At 29.0% G+C, this 25,522-nt stretch overlaps 1 protein-coding gene across 1 annotated transcript in view; it reads left to right on the forward strand.

Annotated features, from left to right (window-relative positions):
• Positions 1–25,522, forward strand: part of LOC147078328 (protein O-mannosyl-transferase Tmtc2-like) — a 556,500-nt gene that overhangs the window by 283,446 nt on the left and 247,532 nt on the right. Inside the window, exon 4 of the mRNA XM_085958718.1 lies at positions 7,019–8,051. Coding sequence (XP_085814844.1) covers positions 7,019–8,051 — 1,033 coding nt within the window. The remainder of the gene's footprint in view (positions 1–7,018; positions 8,052–25,522) is intronic.

Genomic DNA, 25,522 nt, shown 5'->3' on the forward strand with positions numbered 1-25,522 from the left:
TCAATATTGAAGAAAATAAATATTTATAAGAAGTGTGCTAATAAAACAAAAATATTCTTTGGAATTTAAAGTAGGTAGTTTGGGATAACAGCCATTAAAACTTTGATTTTTCTTTTTTTATCATTTTATTGAATAATTCAGTCAGTACATAATATTAAAGTAAACGTGGAAAGATAAAACTGAAATTAAAATCGACATTTTTTAGAATATAATCATATGAGAATGATAATTTATTGTACTCGGTCTATGGTCATAATAATTATTGTCAGCGAAATATATTTATATAACTAATTACAAAGAAATAGTTACATAGATATGTAATAAATAGATAAAGAATAATATTAATAAGAGAGTAAAAAAAAATACTTGTTCAAAGCTGTAAAACGATATAATAACATAATATTATATAATATAAACCAATATACGAATAATTATGATTTTTTTAAAATACTAAAACTACTTTAAAGTACATAAAATATCTACTCAAGTACTCTGAATACTTCAACAGTAAATAAAACAATGACCGCAGTACAACCTTGTATTCCTATGCTTAGTCACTGCCTCAGATACTCAGTTGAATGGCACTTACCTATTTTACAACGTTTTTCTTAGGTCGTATTCTTATTTTTCCGGTGGTTGTTTATCCGATACAAATCTTGCAATAGATTTTAACTAGCTTCCCGACTAGCTAGACATTTGAAACTTTTAGAATATATCAGAACACGATGCCAATGCATTTTTTAATACTTTTAGCCATCTTTAGGTAGAATTGAATTTATTCTTAGTTAATTCTGTTTTGTATGAAAAGTTATTTTGATACCGTTATTGGCTGCTAGGGGGTCCTAGCAACTAAATTATTAATAAATAATATATACGTGCGTTACTATAGAAATCAATATGAAATAACATTTCATTATTCAGTATTTCTATCAAGTATAAATTTTTTTGATCGTTTAAGCTAGTCAAGTCAACTTTATATAATTCAATAGAAAATTTAAAAACGTGGTATATAAAAATTTCTTTTTATCTTGTAATTATTATAAGTCAAAATTATATGGATTTTTAGACGTCAATATCAGACTAGAGTTTTTAACACATCACCTTTTGACAGCTAAATTAAATTGATTTCATTTATTATTTTTCTATAAAAAAATAATAAAATATTCGCTACAGACATAAAAAATACTGTTATATTATTTTGTGCACAAGTCTCGTAGGCATTTTTTCTCACACAACACAACGTGACTGCGTAATACATTGATGACGTATTCACAGTAATAAGCGTAACGTGTGCTCGGAATGCATAATTCGCACCGGGGGTGTCTCTGATACGTGCTTCGTTCCCCCAAAGCCGAAGGGTTTTCCCCTGGTTTTCATTTTGTCCGCTGGTATCATTGGCGTCGGTGATTAGGAGTTTTTCGGGCAATTAACGGCATTTTTCGCGGAAAGCCGCGCTACCATTTTGTAATGTCATGTTGTCCAAACTTCATCACGCAACGCTGCTTTTTTTATACAACATTTTACACATCTTTTAATATATATATACAATATATTATATATTTTCTCCGTCATTCTCTTACAGTAGAGGATCGTAACCTCTTAGCTTTTTAGTACTCTGCTTTTCTTAGGAAATAGTGAAAGCTTCATCCAGTGAGCTTTTTTGGTTGATCTCGACAGCGCAACCACACCCGTCCAATACTTAGCCGAGAAATATGTTCAAAATCAACAGAATACTTCTCATATTATTGATGAAAGCTTTTTTTTTTAATTTTAACTTTCTGGTTAATTGATTGATTAGAATTGAAAGTAGTAGGCGTATTTTCTACCATTGCCACAATATATATCACAAGTATTAATTATTGTGCATTATCTCGCCTTTTGGGTCCATGCAGTATATATATAAATATATTTCATATATATCCATATTGTAGATATATAAATAAAAGTAATATTTTGTGACTAGTATGCACCGTCTATTTATGTTACCTAAATCTTTTGCAAGCTAGGCATACCAGCTTAAGACTTTTAAGGTATTCACGGCACGTGGTCTAGCTAGACGTAATGTTGCGTCTTCATCTTAGATATGAATATATACTTAGTTTTTAATTTATAATATATATTAACAATTATTAATAATTACATGTTGATAGCATATATATAAAAATTACTCACTATTGAAAGTATTCTCAACATAATAATAGTACCGGGTTTGTACGTCTATAGTATATAAGAATTGGTAAACAGATATATCAATATTGCTTCGGCAAAAGGGCGTTGAAACAATTAACAACTTTAAAAAAGACAAATTAAATATATATAATTATCATCATCATTAGCTTGGGTCAATCCACTACTAGATGAAGGCCTCCCCTAGCTCCCTCCATGTCTCTCGGTCCCTAGTTATTTACTACCAATGTTCTTAATGCGTTTGTCTATCCAGTGGGTTTTATGGTATCTTTATGGGTGTTTAGTTTATCCCTTTATGAGGGCATTTGTCTAGCGGTTGTCCACTCGCTGACCTGATATATATTGGTCTAAAATTTGTTATAATTTTTTTATAGAATTACTTTTGCTAACGTTCTTTCGAGAGTCCGTTAAAATGACATTTTATAATAATAATTTTGCCGTAACATTTTTAGATAATTTCTTAAATATTTATTTACAATAACATAGTTGAAAATACTCTACTAAATAATATTAACAGTAGTCAGTATGTTTGTTATTTATATAATATATTTATTTTGTAATAAAACGTTAGTTCAAAAATGTAACTAAGAGGGTTTATATTTTCGTATATTTTATAAAATTCCTGCGTACTTTTAATGGTATCTACAGTTTGAAAACCGCCTCAATTATGAGAGCTTTCTAACTTGCGGGATCGCCGTTGGAGCTTTGCGCACTGAAAAAAGCTTTTTTTATGGAACTAATTAACTGTCGCCGCGCGATAACCGGCGAGGTCATATCACATTTCATTTGTTTTTCAATTCACAAAGTAATATTTTGTTTTCCGTTTGGTTTTTTTTACTTTGACGCATTTTCAATGAAATTATGTGGTGGCTTCTGACATTTAATTTTGTAAAATTGTATTGTTATGAAAAAAAAATGTACTTATAACTAAATTTATAATTCTATGGTTGGTTTATCATAACAAAAAAGTATAACTGTATAGTTAAGTTGGCTGATACGACATTTTACTCTATGAGTATGCATACTACGCTAAAATAGAAAAAAATATGAAAAGTTTAATTGAATTACAAGAACAATTATTATTACCTACATAAAGTACGTATAAATAAGGAAGATTTCGCATATTTTCAACATAATGGTTAGCAAAAATGTATTTAAATGTTTGTTTTAAATGTACCTATCAAGTTTCTAGAATTTACAAAACAAGCGTTTTGCAAATATTGACCAACATGTAATTTCAAAACTATTCATCCTGACTAGGTAATCCAATCCCGAGCCAAAATTCTGATCCCGGGATTTCGGGATTACAATTTGACAATCCCGGGATTGGCATTTTTTTCCATTGTCAATATAAAAATTTTATATTCAGAAATAACATTGATAAAATCGGTCAAAAATAAATCTAGTATAATTTATACTATTTAAGACATTTATTGTTAATATTATATATCTACGTTCAATCTTGGAAATACATGAGTTTAATGGAGTAGATAATATTGTTATATAAATAATAATGTGAATTTAATATGAGATTGCTAATTCTGATAGTAACGGCTTAATGAATGGATTAGCGAGACTTAAAATAGTAAAGCAAATAATCATGGCGTACTTATGGCCTTTCCACTTCATAAATCTAATTAGTCAGCCAAATATGAAACTGCCGTAAAACGTATGAGATCATGGTGGAATTACTCTGTTAAAAGTGCTAAGCATTGTTTTTTTCAATCTTTCTTATTTTTAATAATTTATGTGAAAATATTAAATGAATCGGCAACTTACACATGGGTATAAATCAAACTTCATTCAAACTCAGTTGATTTCTAATGTAGTAATTTTTTATTATAAGTATTTTTTCTGTTATATTTTTGCTTTTATTTTATGTTCCATAAAAATTGATAAAAAATCAATCCCGAAATCCCGGGATTATGTTTATCAATCCCGGAATTCATAGGTATCGAAAATAGCTCGGGATCCCGGGATTGGAATCCCTAATCCTGACATTACAGAAAAAATATAAATATGTATAATTAATTATGTGAATTATAAGCAAAACACTTTTTTATACTCCACTACCGTAGGGGGCGATACGTTAAATAACTTTATAGTAAGCAGGCGGGTCACTGCAACTTTGAAAGTAAAAAAAAAATAAAAAAATCCCAGATTTCTGTGTCATATTGATATAGTCTCACCGCCCATATACATACTAATTAAAATCTATAAAATCAAGACAACCTAGTGAAAATATATGATAGGTCTAAACCACAAACGCTACAGTAAATATATCCATTGTGCTTATAACGTGCAGAAGTGGGGTTAAATCTCTCTCTTTTATGTTGGTGCGGAAAATTTTTAACTTCTGGGCATGATATTGAAATTTTTAATTTGCATGGATTCTCTTAAAGATTCTATGTCATCTATCAAGCTGATATAGATTGAGGAATTACCAGTTTTTCGTAGTATTGACAGTGCGGTTTTATGATAATGTAACTGTGTTTTTGTTATGTATATTTTAATACCGTCGCTGATTCCCAGTCGCCATACGAGAGAAAGAATTAATGCCAATTGGGAGGGCAATAACTATGTTCAACCAAATTGCGTCGGGTGTTGATATATTCCACTTGCGTGAGAGTGAGTTTAGGTCAATATTTTTTATAAATTCCTAAAATAGGGTCTCCTTATCAAACTCAGTGTACTTCTTTGAACTTCTATACAAATGTATAATTGTATTTTCACTGCTTTTGTATGTTTATATTATGTTCTTTTTTTATATTTTCATTTTTAACGCTTTTATTACTTTTTCTTCTTCTTTATAATAATGTTTCATGTCATGTTGTGAACATCTTAAACATATAATTTATAATGTCCATAATATGTGAAAAAATAAATAAAATTTAAATAATTAAGGTACATATAAGTATAAAATATATTATATTAAAATATTGTATGATAAAAATACAAACTCTTTCAAATAAACTCAATTAAATTTTTGGGAACAAAGAATAAATAACTTAAATAATATTTTTATTTAAGTAGCTATTTTTTTATCGGGAAACTTTTTTTAATAATATATCATTGATTAGACTTGCGTACAACTTGGAAAATCAAATCTGTGTTGTAGGTAATAATTTCACCAAACATAAGTTCAAAGGATTTTGAATCTTAAAAAGAAACATACTTTTCTGCTTTGCATACGCAATGTGGAAATGTCTTAAGGTCACGTTGAATGTCAAAATTCAAAATGAGATGAAAATTTCCTTTCAAATCAAGAAATCGAAACGCACCCTCCCTGAATTATTTATGAAGAGCTTAGAAGTACATTATATGAAACGTTTCCAATCTTGAAAGACAGCTCGCTCCTTTAGTAAGAATCTGATATCATTTTATACTCAAAGTCCATTAAAAGTAACATTAAATCGTAAAAAAGAGTATATCTGATTTTGTTTTAAATAACAAAAATACAGAGTTTTGAATGCACTAGGGATATTATTTACTTTCTTGAATACATTTTTCTAATACATAATTAATCTTATAAAGTATGATAGTCAATATTTAGAATTTAATGTTTCATAATACTAAATAAATTTTACATTACCTACATTAGTGTAAAACGTGTTTATTTTAAGATACATTGTTTTCTAAGTAATTTATATAATAATTAATCGCAATAAAAGCACTATATTATTCATAAACTAGATTTTTAAGATGTAGATAGGTAATTGCTAAGTTGTTTATTGTAATAATAAAATAAAAATGTTACTAAAATAAATCAACTAAAATTATTATATTTTTGGAAGTATACAATAGTTTTCTTGACCTCCGTTATATAAATTAATGCGGAAAGTGTATGCTAGGCTTGAATTATTATTTCAATCAATATTAGTTCAAATGCATTGAATTTTTTATGATTATATTCATACTGGTTTAATTATACGATCAGACTTGACATCTCACAGCGATCGTCTGGCACGATTATTAAATATCACCGTTCGTCATTATAATCTAATTAAAATCAACGATTTCTCTAATTAACAGGAATGGCTGATACAATCTGATCGTCATTGTCATAATTTTAATACTAGTAATATAACGTATGCGATAAATCTATCACAACAAGTGTCGAGGCGATATAATTGGTACCTGAATCGTGACGTGTATTAACTTTATTATATCATGGCACATGATCATCGTCGTGATTCAGTGAGTCGTTTTGTGTAATTTAACCATAAGGGGTACTACAGACGACCAACATTTGAGCATATTAATTTTCTTAATATATGACTGTGTATAATTTATTTTGTGTAATGTGTCTTACTTAAGCTCTGACTAACCCATCCTTCATAATAGAAAAGTTACATACTAAAAATATGTCCTAATATAGTTTGAAATTAGGCTTATAAAAAAAATATACTTACCTGACTAACTATATAATATGAAAACTTTTGTATGTTTTTAAACTGTGAACAATTAATAAGTTAATACTAATGGATTCAAGCTCTGTACTATTCCATTTAAGTCGTTATTTGCGACCCGGGTTTCGCCTTTCGGCATCTTCAGGCGTCGTGTACACTCACCAAAGGCAAACACACACTGACAACGAACACCCTTAACTCTACCTTATATAGTAAAACAATACGTTGTCAGTGTGTGTTTGCCTTTGGTGAGTGTACACGACGCCTGAAGATGCCGAAAGGCGAAACCCGGGTCGCAAATAACGACTTAAATGGAATAGTACAGAGCTTGAATCCATTAGAATTTAAATTCAAATTCCATCAAGTACCTTCGGTCAAAAGTATTAATATAATAAGTTAATGTTTTTTTTATTTTTTCACAGAGGCGGCTTGTGAGTTTGGGAATGTTGTTTGCTACCCTAGTTGCACTACTGGCTGTGCGCGTGCCACTAAGTGCCACGCCAAAATTTGCACGTGCAGACAATCCAACGGCACGCGATCCATCAATGGCAACCAGAGCATTCACCTTCTACTACCTTCCAGTCTTCAACTTCTTCCTTCTCGTCTGCCCATCAACACTGAGCTTTGACTGGTCAATGGACGCAGTGCCCAGAATAACATCTCTTCTAGACCCTAGAAACATTCTTTCAATTATATTTTATATCGTTATATCAAAAACTTTGTACAGAAGTGCTTTAGCTGTTTACAACCAAGGAAAAAATAAATCAAAACAAACAAACAATTATACTAGAAAAGATAATAATAATAAAATACATAGCTATGGATACACAAAAAATGGCACAAATGGAAGTAGGTGCGTTAAAGTTAACAGAAACGGTATAATATATCAATTTAATAATTTGTGCAGTTACAGTAGTGTAATGAAAAGTGGCCAAGTCCTAATAAGTGCTGGAAGGCTAAATGGAAAGACAGTATGTGCGTGCCCTTGCTGCCGACACGTGTTAACTGACCATCATTCGAATTCATGCAGAGCCGTTAACAATAACAATTCAATGACGCAACATTCCACGTGCACTTGTCCACCTTACGTCTCATTGGCCAGTGTAACAAGACCTCAAGTGGACAAAATTAGACCGCATGGTCGAAGAAATTCTCATTCGGCTATGCTCCTAGCAGCTTCTTTTCTGACATTGCCATTTCTGCCTGCTACTAACTTGTTTTTTTACGTTGGGTTTGTGGTTGCTGAGAGAGTGCTTTATTTGCCTAGTGTCGGGTTTAGTTTGTTGGTGGGATTGGGGGGTGCTAAAGTTGGTGCAAAGTTAAGTGGTAGAGTGAGGGTGGTGGCGCTTGGTGCGCTACTGATAGCACTAAGTGCGCGCACGCTCTCGCGAAATAGAGACTGGCGTGATGAAGAGAGTCTCTATAGGAGCGCAGTTGACGTCAATCCACCAAAAGGTAAACACATTATTCCTTTATTTAATAAAATAATTTTCACAGCTGTTTTTTGTATTATAATATATATGTAATGAACTATGTATATTAAGCATTGTTGACCCCTATATTCTTATTATATACACACAATAGAGCACCGGTCTATAGAACCACGTCTGGAAAATGATATCTGTTTTTTTAAATAAAAGAGTATGGCATGAGAAAATAGCTTATAACTATATTCGTGACAATAATATTTAAATCTGTAGAAATAGAAAAAAAATACAAAGATAAATTAAAAAATATATAATAAAAAAGAATATGACTGCACCACTGCTGTGAATGAGAAAATAAATATATGTTAAATTCAGTTACAGTCAGTCAACTGTTTTGAAGATGGATTCATTGCCTAAAACTTTTATAAATATAAATAACTCAGATAACGTAGAATTTATTAACAAAAAAAACTCTGTTTCCAAACCATTATAATAAAGTTATTTCTCGTAAATGCTAGTTAAATTGATAAGTATTTAATTAAATTATTTTTTGTTATGTTATAATTAATAAATTCTGGGTATTTAAAGCATATTTAAAAATTGTCACTGTTCTGCCAGAAGACAGTAATTCGAAAAAATTACATATTGAGTTAGTTATACCAAAATGTTCCTTACATGAAACTTTACCGTCTAGAAACCTTCTTAATAAATAAACAGTCTTTATTTTAAAGTCATTCTTTTTACGATTATTTAATAAACTCACATGATAGACCATTTCAAACATTTTAACAACTTCAAAGTCAAATTACTCAAAACTAATATTCTCCAGTTAGTGTGTTCTGCCAGAACAGAGACGAAATGAATTACGCCTTACTCTTGTCAGATAAGTAGGTATATTTTTTATATAAGTATTAATATTAATACTATCTACCGTGAATACTTGATGGAATATGAATTTAAAATGTATTAAGTAGAATTATACATATTTCTGTCTATCTATATTATCAAAAGCAAGAACAGAATATGCAGTAAAGGAGAGCAAAAAACCAATTTGCTTCAATTATTTCTATGTTCGGTTATTTTCTTATAAGTGACATTCGGGACAAGTCTATACACTTATTTTTGAATGACAAAGCCAGCACCGTCAAATACTTCATCTGCTTTACCTTTCTCGAAAGTAACTAAAAAATACCAGCTTTTCCAATTTCTCAGGAAGTCTAAATAAAATTCTCCAGTTTCAAGTACTCGGAGTACCTCATAATTATAACGAAATTTGAATGAAGAATAATTAATAAAATATTGACCGTGTTTAGGAAAAAGGGCGTAACCCTCGATTTTTCGAAAAGTGCTTTTATTAGAATTATATTAACAATGTATACAACTAAATACACGTTCTATAAAACGATCTATAAAAATGAAGTAAGCCGCAAATACCGAAATATTATCTTAATTCAGATTTTAATTGAGATTAATTAAGTTTTAATTTAAGGAAAAAAGCGTTTACCGTCAATTTTATTGATTTTTCTGTAATTATTAGATCGAAAATATATTACACCAAATCATCAATCATCATACACCCAATGTCTGTGCCTATTTTTTTTTTAAATATTAAACTAAAATTATTCAAAAAATCGTTTTTTGCCCCTCCTGTAAAATTTGTTCTGTGAGGGTTACGCCCTTTTTTCTTAACACGGTCGATATAATAATGGATTTCCAATAGTCAAAAAAATTTTTTTTGCTTATAAAAGATTTTAAGTATATTATATTCAGTTGGATGAATATTGTGAAAATAACGATGCCTATGATATTTTCCTTAAATTATTTTACATTTTTATGCTCAATATTTAGTAATAAAACAAAAATAATTTAACACCCTAATACAAAATACAAAATATCCACTTCTTAAAAATGTAACCATACAGCCTACTCCAAAGCCTTCTAAATTCTCATTGAAGTACCTAACCTTTTTATAAAATAAACGGGCAACTCAAGTACCCGAAATAATGCGATACAATACAGACGAACAAATATATAATTAAACTTAGCGAGAAAATTGAATAAGCTCTGTTAATTGAACATTTTTGGAGTACAACAAAGACGTGAATAATTGAAAATATTACATTTTGCCCGTGTAATCAGATTATCACTACGCTCAAAACTAATGAAGTATTAATTCAAACGAAATTGAGATTGACTCACTCGATTAGACAACGCTGCCTGAATGTCACCTTGTTTACACTCCTTGCTCAAAACAATTAGACAAATTTAACAATAAATACTTTTCTAAAATATAAAGTATCATCAGTTTTGTATATTCAAGCTACGAGCTCAACTTAAGGATCACTTTATAACTCATAAATGAAAACGACGTTAATATTATTGTATCAAATAGTATAAATTAATATAATTATAAAATAATTACTAATTTTTAAATTTTCTGTTGAATCATAATATAAACATGACTTGACTAGTTTAAACGATCAAAAAAATTTGTACTTGATAGAAATAATTAATACTGAAATATCATTTTGACATGTCATATTGATTTCCATAGTAACGCATGTATATATTAATAATTTAGTTGCTAGAACCCCAGACAATAATGGTGTCAAAATAACTTTTCATACAAAACAGAATTAACTGAAAATGAATTCAATTATACTTAAAGATTGCATTAGCATCGTGTTATGATATATTCTAAAAGTTTTAAATGCCTAGCTACTCTAGCTAGTCAGGAAATTAGTTAAAAATCGATTGCAAGATTTGTACCGGACAAATAAGAATACGAGCTAAGAAAAACGTTGTAAACTAATGTTAGTTTCAATGGTATGGCCCCAATAATTATACAAAGCACAACCAAATCATGAGCTCTAATTGAATTTTATACTATTTCATTAGCTGACGGCTGTATATCCACCGCATAATTTTTCTTTTCGAGCATCGATATAAATTATTATGGCCATATCAAATAAAACTACATTCAATATAAATAAAAAGAATTTCAGGTTAAACACATTTTCATTTTTTTTTGAAAAATAATCCTTTTTAAATTAAACATAAAAATACACTATGAAGTATAAAAAAAAATACACGATATAGTGAACTTGATAGACTAAATAATATTTACAAGCACATTTAACAATGTTTTTCTTTAATTATTGTAAGGTTATTTTCATAGTTTTTACTCACATATACCTATTGATTACCAAATTAAAAATATTAAAAAAAAAAAACAAAAAAAATGTACTTTATACTATATAATAAGTAAGTTATACTATGCTTGGTGTCTTTGTTTTCCTTAGCTGAGATATTATTAAAACTCATTGCCATGAATAAAAACTATATTTATTATTTAAAAGTTTCATTATCATATTATTATTGACTTATCATCTACCGAAAATTATTAATTACCTGCCTAAAATATTAAATACTATATTTAGCCACGGTACAGAAAATGAAACAGAAATTCTAAAATAACTATTTGATTGAGAATAATGTTTCGCTTTCCTTTTTGATCTGATAGTGTATTTTATCCCGAATAGACTATGACAGTAAAATAACTACCATGCCAGTAATTTGTTGTGTAATTCAATGAATTAAGGAGATATGAAATTTCATTTGGCAGTAGAAAACAGTTTTTTTGGTAGCTGCATAATACCTAATGATAAATCATTAATATGATTTATCGCCAAAAGACAAAGTACCTCTTCGTTATTTAATAATATCACAGTGAAGATGGTTACGATTTGAATTCGAGTTTCACAAATTTTCCTGGATAAAGAATAGGTATAGATTTCATCTTAGAAATACCTAATATAAAATAAAGAATAACACAATAAAATTCTGATACGATATTCAAATTGAATTTAAAATAATAGTTATTATAAAAAAAAAAATTTTGAATACCTATGTCCTGAAACACTGTTTTATTTTTTAATCGCGATATATATTTATTATGTAAGTATATATTATTTTTCTATTGTTTATTTAATACCAGATTGATTAAAATTTTATAAAAATCTTTTTTGCTATATTATTTTAAATATAATATCTTTTACTTTTCATCGACGAGAGGTTTTTTAATTTCTGAGGTTCACTCATGAATTTTGACTATATACCTTAATTAGAAAATATAATATTTTTGAAGATTTTTGTTAACATTAAATCCTGCGGTGTTTTAATATTCATAGTTGGAGTAAAAGATTAATATCCATTCATTAAAAAAAAAATCGATTTAAGAACATAATTACATATTTGAAAAAACTACAAAAAATACTCATTAGGAAGAAAAATCCACACTAACGATGCTATCAAATATTCTAACCGCACGATAGACAATATCATATCAAATAAACACCACAGGTGTAAAATCTTTCGCTATTGAAGCAAAAATCAAATCTATATTTATAATATTAATACTATTGACCAAAGGTACTTGATACAATTTGAATTTAAATTCTAATGGATTTAAATTTTGTACTATTCTATTTGAGTCGTTTTTGCAACCCTGGTTTCGCCTTTTGGCATCTTCAGGCGCTATGTACACTCACTAAAAGGCAAACAGATACTGACAATGAACACTATTAACTCAAACTTATATAACAAATCAATACAATAAAGTAGGTAAAAACTTATCACATGCCTATTAAGTCAAGGATCTAATAATACATAAATATAATTCACAAATTATGAATGGTTGACATATTTGTAAAGAAACCCCATACCTTATTAAAAATAATATTACTTAAAATAGAAACGCCACCTTGATTGTACGAAAACCACAAAACATTGATTGTTGACATCATTATAAAATATATATTTTGCTATCTGCTTGATTTGTTTCTTTTCAAGCCAATCGTTATATCTGTCATTCAAGGCGCAGTGAAAAGTAACATTTTTGAAAAATATAATAACGTGACGCGACATGGAAAGAGTTTTCGACAATTTCCCACTTCCGGGGCGTTGTCGAAAAACGAATTTGCATACATAAATAAAATTTTCATAAAATCTGAAACGCTCCGCTAATAGTCGCGACACCTAATAACAGTCTGTCCTGAGTGAAGGTTTGACGCTAACAATGTTGATCGCGTCAAATCCAACGACAAATCTATGATTCTCAAAAATATGTCTATGAAATAGGGCGACGACAAATCGCATTTTCAATGACGTGACATAAACGTTATATAATATTGATTCAAATACTTATGTTAAAAATACATTTTTTTTTAAAACACCAAAAATATTTGTACCTACTTATAGCACATCGACTCAGGCAGTATATTGCGGATCTCAAGAAAAGTAACACGCAAGTCGTTATACAGTAATAAATTAACGTTATGTATAACCAATTCAAATGAACGGATATCAAAAATGTCTACACGTGTTTCACTATGAGATTGTTTAAAAAAAAATATTCTTAGTATGACATGAATAAAATTTATAATAATTTTAGCACACACCGTTTTAGCCACAGCTGATGTACTCAATAATCATAACTAAACTATATAACACTAATTAATAGTTAACTGTGTTTTTTTTATTTCGGTTAAAATAAACCATCATTAATTTGTAATAATTGTTAATGTTAAAATTTATTTAATTCCTATATACTCGTAGCATCACCATATATGCATTTTTTTTAATATTCAAGTTGATAATTCTTAAGATTTAAGAATATATCAATCTTTACTCAATATAATATATTATAATTTTAATGCATGCGTATTTTTTTAAAATATTTGTATCGGGGAACACAAGGTTAATGGCAACTAGAATCTCCTTCCACCAAATCATTTCTACTCCACACCATACCCTTTATTAATCGGGCGTATCACGGGACGTTTGGATGTGATGTACCATTTTTTATTACATTAAATGTACCACAACTCAAGACCGAGATCACCATGCACTCTTATCTGCTTTAGCAGTTAATGGCGAATGATTTATCCTATCGGATGTGGAAACAGTTTTTGAAGCAAAGTTTGATTTTTACTTTAAGCCATACAATTAAAAGGCACAAAACGTGCTGATTGTCCTAAAAAAATGAATACATATTATGAGACAGACGTAACTATTCATAATAACATTGTATTTTTCAACACCTGATTAAGTTTATTCACACTTAAGATACGTACTTTATTATACCACACTCGGTAGGGTAAGCCGTTTCCCATTAATATTGTGTTGTCTGATTTGCATTAAATGAGACTTGAATCAAAAACAGTCGTATTTCAAACACTGTGCTCTACCATTTTATTTTATCGTTTAGTTAAAATATTTTATTTATTTTAATCTTTTTCTTTCCAAAATAATAGATAAAATTATACTTAATGCATTGTATGTTAGACTGCTAGTATTCTTCATTTTTATGGTGTGAAAAATATAAATATATACAGTACTTACCACATTTTTTATATTTTATATTTAGGTGCAGAATTGAAACTTGAAATAAAAAAACATGTGTACAAGATATGGGTGCAGCACAATGGGAGTTGTTGTTATTATTGTTAAAATATATTAAAAAATAAAACAAAAACGATGGTTAAGAAGCACCACGTCAAATTACCTTATACGACACGAGGATATCCGAGTGGGAAAATTGGGGTAGTGAATAATTCATAAACGGCTCATGGAGGAGACAAAATTTCCTACCCCGCTACTGCTTTTTGGTCCGCCAACCAGGGGCGGGGTAATAAATCCGAATGAAAAACTTATATTACGCGTTTGGCAACATACAAATCTCTGTTTAAACTTGAACAAGATTATGAGTTCAACAAGTAAATTTGACGTTTTCATTTTGCTCGGCAAATTTACTCGTTTGGTGGTATTATTACTTTCGTGTTTGTTGGGCATTATGTAAAGATACAGCAAGTGATCAGGGTTGACACTATTTTTGGAAATGCATTTCGTTAGTTAAAATTGTCACTTAAAGTTTTATATTTCTTTTATTTTGTTGTTTACATTTTTTTGTGTTAAACCTAACAGGCGTGTCGTAAATTTTAAATATAGCGTTGAATTCAAAAATAAAATTATTAAGAAGAAATTAGGATAAAGCCGCGTTGACACGTTTCAAGTACGATCCAAGTACACTTGGATCGAGTGCCATCCGAGTGACAGCTTCATAATAATTATTTCTATCCAAGTTAACTTGGATGAGTAGGACGCGGTCCAAGTAGCTTGGATAGGAATAATTAGTATAAAAATGTCTCATACGAGTGCACTTGTATGGCACTTGGTCCAAGTGTACTTGGATCGTACTTGCACCGTGTCAACGCGGCTTTAATGATAATGATGTAAATTGCTTCGATTTATTATATAATACAATAAAATTGAACTCAAATGGCATATTATATATATATATATATATGGTTGAAATAATTTACTTATACTATTTCGGGTTACAAAACCATCGTTAACTGATTTAAAATACTTATCAACCAAAATAAAATGATATCTCATCCGAATTCATTTCAGATGACCATTATTCATATAACACATAATATACTTAATGCATTTATTGTAAAAAACAGAATACCTTAATATTCATAGTTACTAACTAACCCCGCTACGTATTATTACGTAACGTACGTATTATTACGTAATTACGCATTAAAGTATAGAATTAACGAATATAATGCTATTTTTCTTGGTCCTACAAAAAATTCCTTGATTCTTGTTGTATTGTATAATATTTACTTATTCGTATCCCAAAAAAGTACATACTGTATTTAATTTTTGATTGTTTTCACTAATTTATTATATTCATCAAATTTGCATTATAATAATATGTGAACCTTTCTGTTATAATATACTTTTATCTAAAATAGGTATGAAAATTATCATAATAATAAAATAATGGTTGAATAAAAATAACTGTCAATAATCTTTAAAGAATCATATTAAAAATTGTTATTTACTACTCGTATTATGTTCATTAAAAATATATTATACATATACATAATATATGTGTAGATTCTAATAATTACGATAGATAAAAAACAAAAATGTGGCAACCCTAATCTAGAATGTGATAGTGTGCGTGAAAATACAAATAGTGGTTGCATTCGAGTGCTTGTGTACCGGAGATGTCTTTTAATTTAACTTTTAAATTGTTCTCTTTCCTTTTCGGTGGCATTGTTTTCGTCTTTACCCCGGTCCCATCTCATTCTCTCATATAAAAACTATGATAAGGAGGAGCGAGACAGTATACGAAAGTCTGTAAGGATCTTAAAAGTTGAACTTCGCACTGTGTTGCAATTTAATGGAAAATTTCTTCACTCAAAACAAAACAGTTGGTGGGAAAGTTGTTTTAAACTCGATTTTGCTTATTAAATTCTATAGTGTCTTGGTAATTTTATTGCTTCATTTATTCAGATTTTGGGAAATAAATAAAATACCATTTATTTTTTCGCATTACTTAGCCTAATCATTTGCACTCCCTAAATCTATTTTTAACTACACCAGGAAAATATGTGTAATATATTAGTCGTCTATACTCTACGCATATAATAGTAGCGTATATACAATATGTACATATTTTGCAACATGTAATACAAAAGATATTAATTTAGGATTGTATAATTAATTAATGACTTTACTGTTTAACATGATAAATTCATAAAAATCACATGTGTTAATGGTAACTAATGACAATATAAATGGATTCGATAATGTTGCCATAATTTGATTGCATTTCGAGATAATTATTCATCGTTTATCAACTCTTTATATTGAAAGTATTAAATTCAAGTTCAATCGTCTGTAATTATTTATTGATGTGATATATAGTGTTACCATGTTTCTAACAGCTAGTAATATAGGAAAAATTTAATTTAATTACAGTCACCTATCCCCAATATAATATATTTTAATTATCTATAATAGCTTTCAGAGACATTGTTTTACTTAATTTGCACAACCTTTCTTTTTAATTGATATTCGTTTTGAACTATTCCATTTCAGTAATTTTTTGTGACCCGGATTTTCCATTTTGACATATTATTTTATTTAGGTATCATCGATGGTCAATACCTACATACTGACACAAATCCGTTTTTTTTGTAAATTCAATATGTTTATTTTCTGACATTTCTTTTTATCTAATTTAATATTTTCCCAACACTTTACTTAGTACCATTATTTATTTTTCCATAATAACATTTACTGAATGTTTTAGTAGTGAGTATCTACTACGAGTTTTTTTAAAACACTAGGTTGTATTCTTGCTTTACTTAGAATAAAAAGTTTTACGTTCTTTAATTGTATTAATTTATAATGTAAACGAGAAATCACTGTAATATATATATCATAGCGAGTATAATAAGACATAGTGACTGAAGATGCCGAAAAGCGGAATTCGGGCTACAAAAAATATTCAAATCGAATAGTACAAAACTTTAGAATTTTAATTTAATGTCTATCAAATACGTTCTATTGATAGTATTTTTTTTAATCTATGCTCTTTTTCTACTTACATAATTTGAATCAATTTTAGAAACATAAATATCGTAAAATTGATACTATCTCAATTATATTATGTAGTATACATTATGTTTATATTATATTACGATAAATTTCATTTTTATCTTTTTTTGTGAATGGCAGTTACTAAATTCTCTCGCTGAATTTTCCTCTGAAAACATACATCATTTTCCTAGCAGCCAATTATGTGCGCTGCCATTTTTTGATGCCCGTGTAACAAAAATTCTCGAACTTCGGAGCAGTTATGTTATAAATTATCCTGCACGCTCTGAATAAGTGAAACTTTGGCATCAGGGAGTTGTGTTATACCTTCGCTCCCAGTTCTCATTCCTCCAGCAAGTCTCACTTTGAGTTTGTTTCAATTTGCCAGTCAAGTTAGTTTGGTTGATATTCATGCATAACTTCATGGGTTACAACGCAAATCCCATCACTTTAAAATGTATAATATTATGAACTGCATTACGTAGTTTTCTTATAAGTATTGCTATGAAGGGGTAACAAACCCCTGGGAGGGTATGTTTTGAATTTAATTAAAACTACAGATTCGGAGCAATTGAATATTAGGTATATTTTATTTTTTACACACAATGTAAGACATAAATGCTTATGGAAGTAACAAAAACAAAGGAATAAGTTTAATTATTAATTTTCAATATCATGGCGTTTTGTTGTTAGAGTTTACACTATTTATTTAATTAAATAATAACTGTTGTTTTAATGGGGTTTAATAGAATAACGGTGTATACGTGCACTTTGTTTAAAAGTGGCGTATTTAAGTTGTGTGAAGCGTAAAACATGTTAAACTATTCTTCATGATTTTTTAAAGTTATTTTTACAAAAAACATAATAATAACTTATATATTATATTGAGAATGCTATTATTTATTTATGATTAATACTACTACAATTATTAGTTAAAACTGGTTATAGTGTTAATACAACAACTTATAGTATATAATAACAAAATATGACGTCACACCTTTAACGGATTAATATTGTATTGAAAATGCTGAAACAACAAATTATCGCGGTATTATGTTTATTTCAGTAAACCAATCCCTGTGGGTCTATTCTATACTCATCGACCGCTAAAGTGATATATATTATCAAACTTAGGGTAGGTTTGTATCAAAGTATTAGCACTTTTTGTAACAATTACAATCAGTTGGTTGTAATTGTTGCAATAAATGCTTTATTTTAACAGCAGCAAGAGAGGTGCTGTTAAAATGTAGCGCTTATTGCAACAATTACATACAACGTATTGTAATTATTACAATAAGTGCTAATACTTTAATACAAATCTACGCTAAGTTTGATAATATTTATCACTTCAGCGGTCAATAGGTACAGAATAGACCCACTGATGTGCCAATAAAATGTTTAATATTGCTTGATATGTGGATGTGGAATAGATATTGTAATAATTGTAACAGTTATAGGCTACACAAAACTGATCAGTATAAAATTATTTTACAGCATTCCTAGCTGGCTTAGATGTAAAAAATGATCCTAAGTGTCAATGCGGAACCGTCAATGAAGATATACTTAATTTCTTAGCAATGTCCGCTTTATTACGACTAAAGATAAAAGATGCTTAAAAATTTACCAAGTTAAAATACCAATTACCACTAAATCTTGAAAAATTGTTTGCCCAATCAAACATCAAAGTATTTTTGTGTATCCAATTGTTTATAAAAGAATATAATCTGTAAGTATAAATTATTACACCATACGGTTGAAGCTAACATTTAATATTGTGTACCTGCCCATTGTGAATAATATGACGATATATTAACCAATATAATAACCGTGTATAATAAATTAATTGACAGCTAAATAAGCAGATAATTCGTAGCTTAATTTAAAAAAACGTGTTTAGTTTTATTCTTTTTCATTCTTCCAATTGCTTACAACACAACATACAGTCTTTGCCACTGTAATTCGAGTAGATACTATCGAAAAGCTTGTTGTTGTTTCTAATTAATTCGCTTATTTTGTAAACCGTTTTATAAATTAATTAATAGCATGCCTATAAAGATATCAACTTGACATAGTCATTGGATGCTTCCTATAATCCGGTGACGCTTTTCACAAAGTAAATTAAATTAAGCCTGATCCGCCTCTGAGAATTACGTTTACGCTAAGTTTATGTTGAAAAGAGCTTTAGACGAGAACTTTCAAAGGTCTTACGAAGAACTTTCAATCGTTTTGGAACACTTCTAAATGCAATGAATGAGTTTTCACGTTGTAGGTACGTAAATGATGGTTTTGTGTTTTCTATAATTATTTAGCTTGATCTTAGAGAGTCATGTGTCATTTTGTTGTTTGTAATCGAATTCGTTCATTCATTTACTCATATGGTGACAGAGTCTATACCAGCGGTTCCCACGTAAAATTTAACCGTGGCGACACAATTGACATTGCCAGTCCTATGGAAACGTTTAGTGACCGCACCAAATTTCATTTTTGTTGTGATTCAAAAAATAAAGCTAAATTTTATTTACTAAAAAAATGAATTAATTTATTTATAGACAAGTCCATTTAATAAAAGACATTTGAGCATTATAGTACATGTCTATTTATTTAAAAATAATTCAAATGGAAATTCCTCAATACTCCTTTTTTCCAATGCGAGCTGCATGGCTGCTTTTAAGTTTACATCGGTCGATGTTTGTTTTTTATAAAGGGCATTACACCGAATGATCTTTCACAGTATATAGTAGTAGAAAAAATTGACAATGTTAATAAAGCAGTTGTTGCCAATTCTTTGAATTGACTTGATTCTTGGTTACGTAAAACTTCGACCAAAAATTTTTAATCGTGGTATTATTAATATGGTTTTTAAGTACTTGGCCATGATTCATTTCCAATAACGCATATTTACCTAACATTAGCCCAGTTAAAAATTAAACACTTAAATGATGTTAATCTCCTTTGTAGTCCTATGACTCTCCTATTTGTTTCGCATCATCTGAAAAGGCGAAGTTATCATTTGAGCGAGGAAAGAAATCTAAAAAAGTTATGTGTATTCAACCAATTTCATAATTTTATGAATAAATTTTTGAAATATTATGTACTGTTAAGCGCTGGTGGCCGCATGCGGCCACCAAGGCTGCACATGAGAACCACTGGTCTATACTCATCGAAATATCCACAGACATAAAATCACACTATTAGTTCTCAAAGTGGTACTAATAGAGACTAAATATATGCCTGCACGTTCTTCTTAGTTTAAGCAGTTGTAGGAATTTACCCAGGAAATGAGTAATCTATTATTATGACTACTGATTTGAATTTCTCTTTGCTCACACAATTGAGAAGGATTTAATCCCTATTTGTCTATACTATATATATTATTCACATCGGTAATTACGTATTAATATGGAAGCTGAGTGCCCTGTGAATGAGAGTTCCATCGTTTGTCCACTAGAAGACGGAAACTCTTCATCACAATATATGCATATCGTTCAAATCACCATCCCTCTCAAGGCTCGACTTTCTTTAAACCAGATTATTGTAGCGATTATGTTAGTATAAAATGGGAATTTTGATGTTTTTAATTTGTAATACATACTTTTTTTATTAGTAGTATTTATATAAGTAATTATTTCCACCACCAATTGTATTTTTTCTACTCAAATCAGAAAATTGGAAAAATGGGTACTTATCAATAAAATAGTTGTATGACCATGTAATTGTGTATTAGTATCTATACTACTCGTACTTTGAAAAATAGTAAAAATTGTAATTGAATTCGTTTTATGAAGGTTCTATTATACAAAATAACTATTAAATATTTGACATGTAACGTGTATGTTGTGTTTTACACCCCATTGTAATATAAAATAGTCTGGAACATCAGAAAATTTTATTTCAAGTGCTTATAGTACTGTAATTATAATTATTACTTGCTTAATAAAAAAAAATCTAATGCTTCTTAACACTCCCATTACTGTAATGTCACCATAGGTTAGCCAGCTCATTAAACTGCAGATATTTAAGTTAAAATGCAAATGCGTAAAATGTAAAAGACATAATATATCTAAAAGTATATGTGATAAAGAGACAAATAGTCAATTGTGAGAAAAAGATATAAAAGGAAGGAGTGAAATCAAGTCTTATAGGTTGTAAGAATGTATATAAATATTCATGATTTGAATTAAGTTTTCACGCCTTTTTGGCCATTTTATAGATAAAACTAATACTAAGTTTAATATAATGATGACGAAACCTTATTATACTTATTTATGTTACCAAAATGAGAATTTTTCTTATACATATTGTACGATTGACAATCTCATACGGTAACCCAAGATGACATCACCGGAACGGACAGAATTTATTAGCTTCGTAAAGGAAAGGTTAAAGCATCGTTTATGAAATATTTCATAATTTTGACATGCTTAATTATTTTTGTGATGAAAGTATTCAATAATATTGTGGTATATCTACATAATAACTAACAAATAATAAAATTACTGATAATATTTGATAGTATATGATATTTTCATATTCACCATATTCGCTACGAAAACACCTTTTATTATTTTTGTGGTGATTTTTCCACCTGGTTTGAGTAGCCAAAATTGTTTATCGTAAAACAATATAGAAGCACCTGTCTATTAAAGATAATATAATTAAATTTAACAGGAGTACCTACAAGAGATTTATGCCTTTATGATAATACCCCTATCCAATATTTACATGATAAGGTGTAAAGACATATTTTAAAATTTTGAATATAGAGTATTGATGTTTACACAATACTTTATATTCAGTTGTACAGTCTACTTATAAGACTGTTTTCTATCTTATGAGTTAAAAATATATTTTTATTTTAGTTACCGAGTGGTGAAAATAATAAGCAACTTTATCTATTTACAATATTTTACTATGTGTACTTACATAAAAAAAAATATTTTCAGTAAATATCTAAAATCTAGATTTACATGTTATTAAAAAAATATTTTTATTTTGAAAAAGAAATAAGAGAGATAAAAGATAAAAGATACGCCTTAAAATACGTATTTCACTTACATATTATTATGTGGTGAGTTTTATCAAATAAATAAAGATAAGCAATCTGTCTATTCGGTGAATACTAAGCTTATTCTATTAAATAATCATGAATCTAAGTAAATACGGAATCTATTGAAAATATGTAAGTTTATAATATAGCATTGTTAAATAATAAAAAAAACAACACATGATAAAATATAACCTAAATATAAATAAACCAGTGAAATACATTTTGCAAAATATGAATTGAAAATGTTCCCAGTCATATATTAATACAGTGCAAATAAATGGAATGCGGACATTTGAGACAGGCGAAAACAAAACTAAATGTTTTCTCATCGGTCCACTCTGAAGATTGCCACTTTTGATTATGCCTGCCTCATTTGGTGAAATGCTCAGAGATGACTTGAGTTAAGCTTGCTTTTAGCTTGCTCCAATTTGCTTGGCAATATAGTTCGCGTCCACAAACGCTGCGAGTTATATAAGCGAATCTGCATACTGGGATGGGGCGAAACTTATTAGTTATGTTTATTTTTGTACTTACGAATTCGTGCTCTTGTTTATTTTTATAGGGAACATAATATTATTTCACGCATATTAATTTTGGCAAATATTAACAAAGAGCTTTTCCGTATTGTGTAGTAGTTTTTTTGTTGGTAAACCTACATGTTATGTATACAATATCTCTGTACAATGGTTTTTCATGCGGAAAATTTTATACAATACAATATGTAAATTTCAGATTCAAAATTATAACATCAAGTTAAAATATTTTAGACCAGTGAAACAGTCTTCATGAATACATTTATAAATTAGTGTACTGATCAATATCAGAATTTTTATAATACTAATTATGGTGAGCCAGAATTTAAATGGATTTAAAAGTAATACTTAAATGAAAGTAAAATAGATTTTGTTATTAGACAATATAAAACTTAATCAAAATTACACAGCATTTATTCTTATAGTATTAGTAACAGCAAATTTGACTATAAAACAAAATCATAAAATATATATAAATATTACATAGATCTATATTACCAATTATAAGTACCATCATAGGTGCCGTCTGCTTGACCAAGTCGACAATCAATGTATAATACATACTTACAGACAGATGTCGTTAAGTAATTATATTTTTATGGAATATTAAGTAATGAAGTTAAAATTTAAATATAACATATAAAAAACATATTAAGGCGATTAATGAATATTTTTTATTAAGAAGGTAGGCTTTAGATAATCGCATTTTCACTGATATTTTATCACAAAACTAAATATGCGATAGAAATTTTAATTTTAATTTCAATTTATTTATTTTGAACATATTGTTCTTCTTCTTATTGTGCCATCCCCTAGCGGAGGTCGGCCACCATCAAGGCGATCTTATTTTTGTCGTCTGCTACTCGGAACATTTCAGTGGAGCTGCACTCGTACCAATCACGGAGATTCTTAAGCCACGAAATGCGGCGCCGTCATGTCATTGTGTTTCTGCTTTTGGAGTGGATGGCCAGCTCCTCTTCAGTCGAAAAGCTATCGAAGCATCTTCTGCATTTGTGCGCCTTGTCCATGTGTTGGCTAATGAAATCGGAGTGGTGAATCCTCATATTGTGGACATTACAAATTATAAGTTTAAGACGTTTACAACATGACGTGAAACATTATTTTAAACGGAAAAAAAGTAATAAAGCGATAAAAATGAAAATACAAAAAGACAACATAATATAAACATACAAAAGCAGTGACAATACTGACAATACTATTATACATCTATAGAAGTTCAAAGAAGTACACCACGTTTGTTAATGAGGTCCTATTTTAAGAATTTATAAAATAGCGTCCACCTAAACTCACTCTCTCGCAAGTGGAATATATTATCACCCGAAGCAATATGGTTGAACATAGTTATCGCCTTCCCAATTATCATTACCATTGTCAGGTTGGTTCTGCACCATGGGAGAATATACAATTTTTGCTCTGTTAGTATAACTTAGAACTTTTTACAAGGAAATATATCAAAAACAAATCCTCGGTAATTGAAAATTAGCTACTAAGTATTTCAATAAAAGTGAGATGTAACCATTGCTACTTCGTATATGGAATGTTGATGTTAATATATCCCAGCGTACTACATGAATGATAAATAAGACAGCTTTGCCTCTAATTCTGTCATTTCTCATTCTGCTCTTGTTTTGTATTCATTTTTTCTTCCATCCACTCACCCTTCCGGTGCCGAGTCGATGTTTCAAGTAAACACGTAAAACCGCGATGGCATGTGTATGAGAAATTTTAAAATGTCGGAAAAGCAAGACCGATGTTTGTCGAGTTTCAATAATACGTTATATTATTATATAATATAGAAAGTACTATTTTATTAAGTACCTATATTTTACTTCTCTAAGACTTATCAATATGTAGATTATAAATAATGATTAAAATTATTTTAGCGTTACGCAACATAATATTGCCCAATAATATATAATATATATGTAATGGACCAAGGAAAGAGTAGGACAGTATTCATAATACCCGAACAAAGTCATACATATTTTTTAATTAATTGGCCAAGCAGAATTTATCATCATTTTCATTTGCACCCTTTTCTATTTAGTTAACAATAATGACTCCTATATAATAATAAGATTACAATTATATTAAACTTAAAAGCTTTAGTTAAACAAAATCTTTATTTAGTACATTTTGTAATAAAATAAATATTTATATCCCTTTTATTGGCTTACATAACCAAATTAGATATTACCTATTTCTTTTTTATTCAACGAATAATTCACAAGATTTAAGATTGTACCATTCTGATTATTGAACATACCTACATAATTGTGAAAAACACTTTTTGAGAGAATATAATATAACCAATAGAAAAAGTCTTTTTTGAAAAAAGTAAGCCACCCCGGCTGGGAATCGAACCCTATATCTCCCGGGCTTACGCTCCACCCCGTCCATCGCATTTACCAATATGCTACGCAGTGACATACTAAT

This window comes from Rhyacophila brunnea, unplaced genomic scaffold, assembly GCF_057557595.1.
Source record: "Rhyacophila brunnea isolate RB1 unplaced genomic scaffold, BYU_Rbru_1.0 scaffold_11, whole genome shotgun sequence".
Taxonomy (NCBI): domain Eukaryota; kingdom Metazoa; phylum Arthropoda; class Insecta; order Trichoptera; family Rhyacophilidae; genus Rhyacophila; species Rhyacophila brunnea.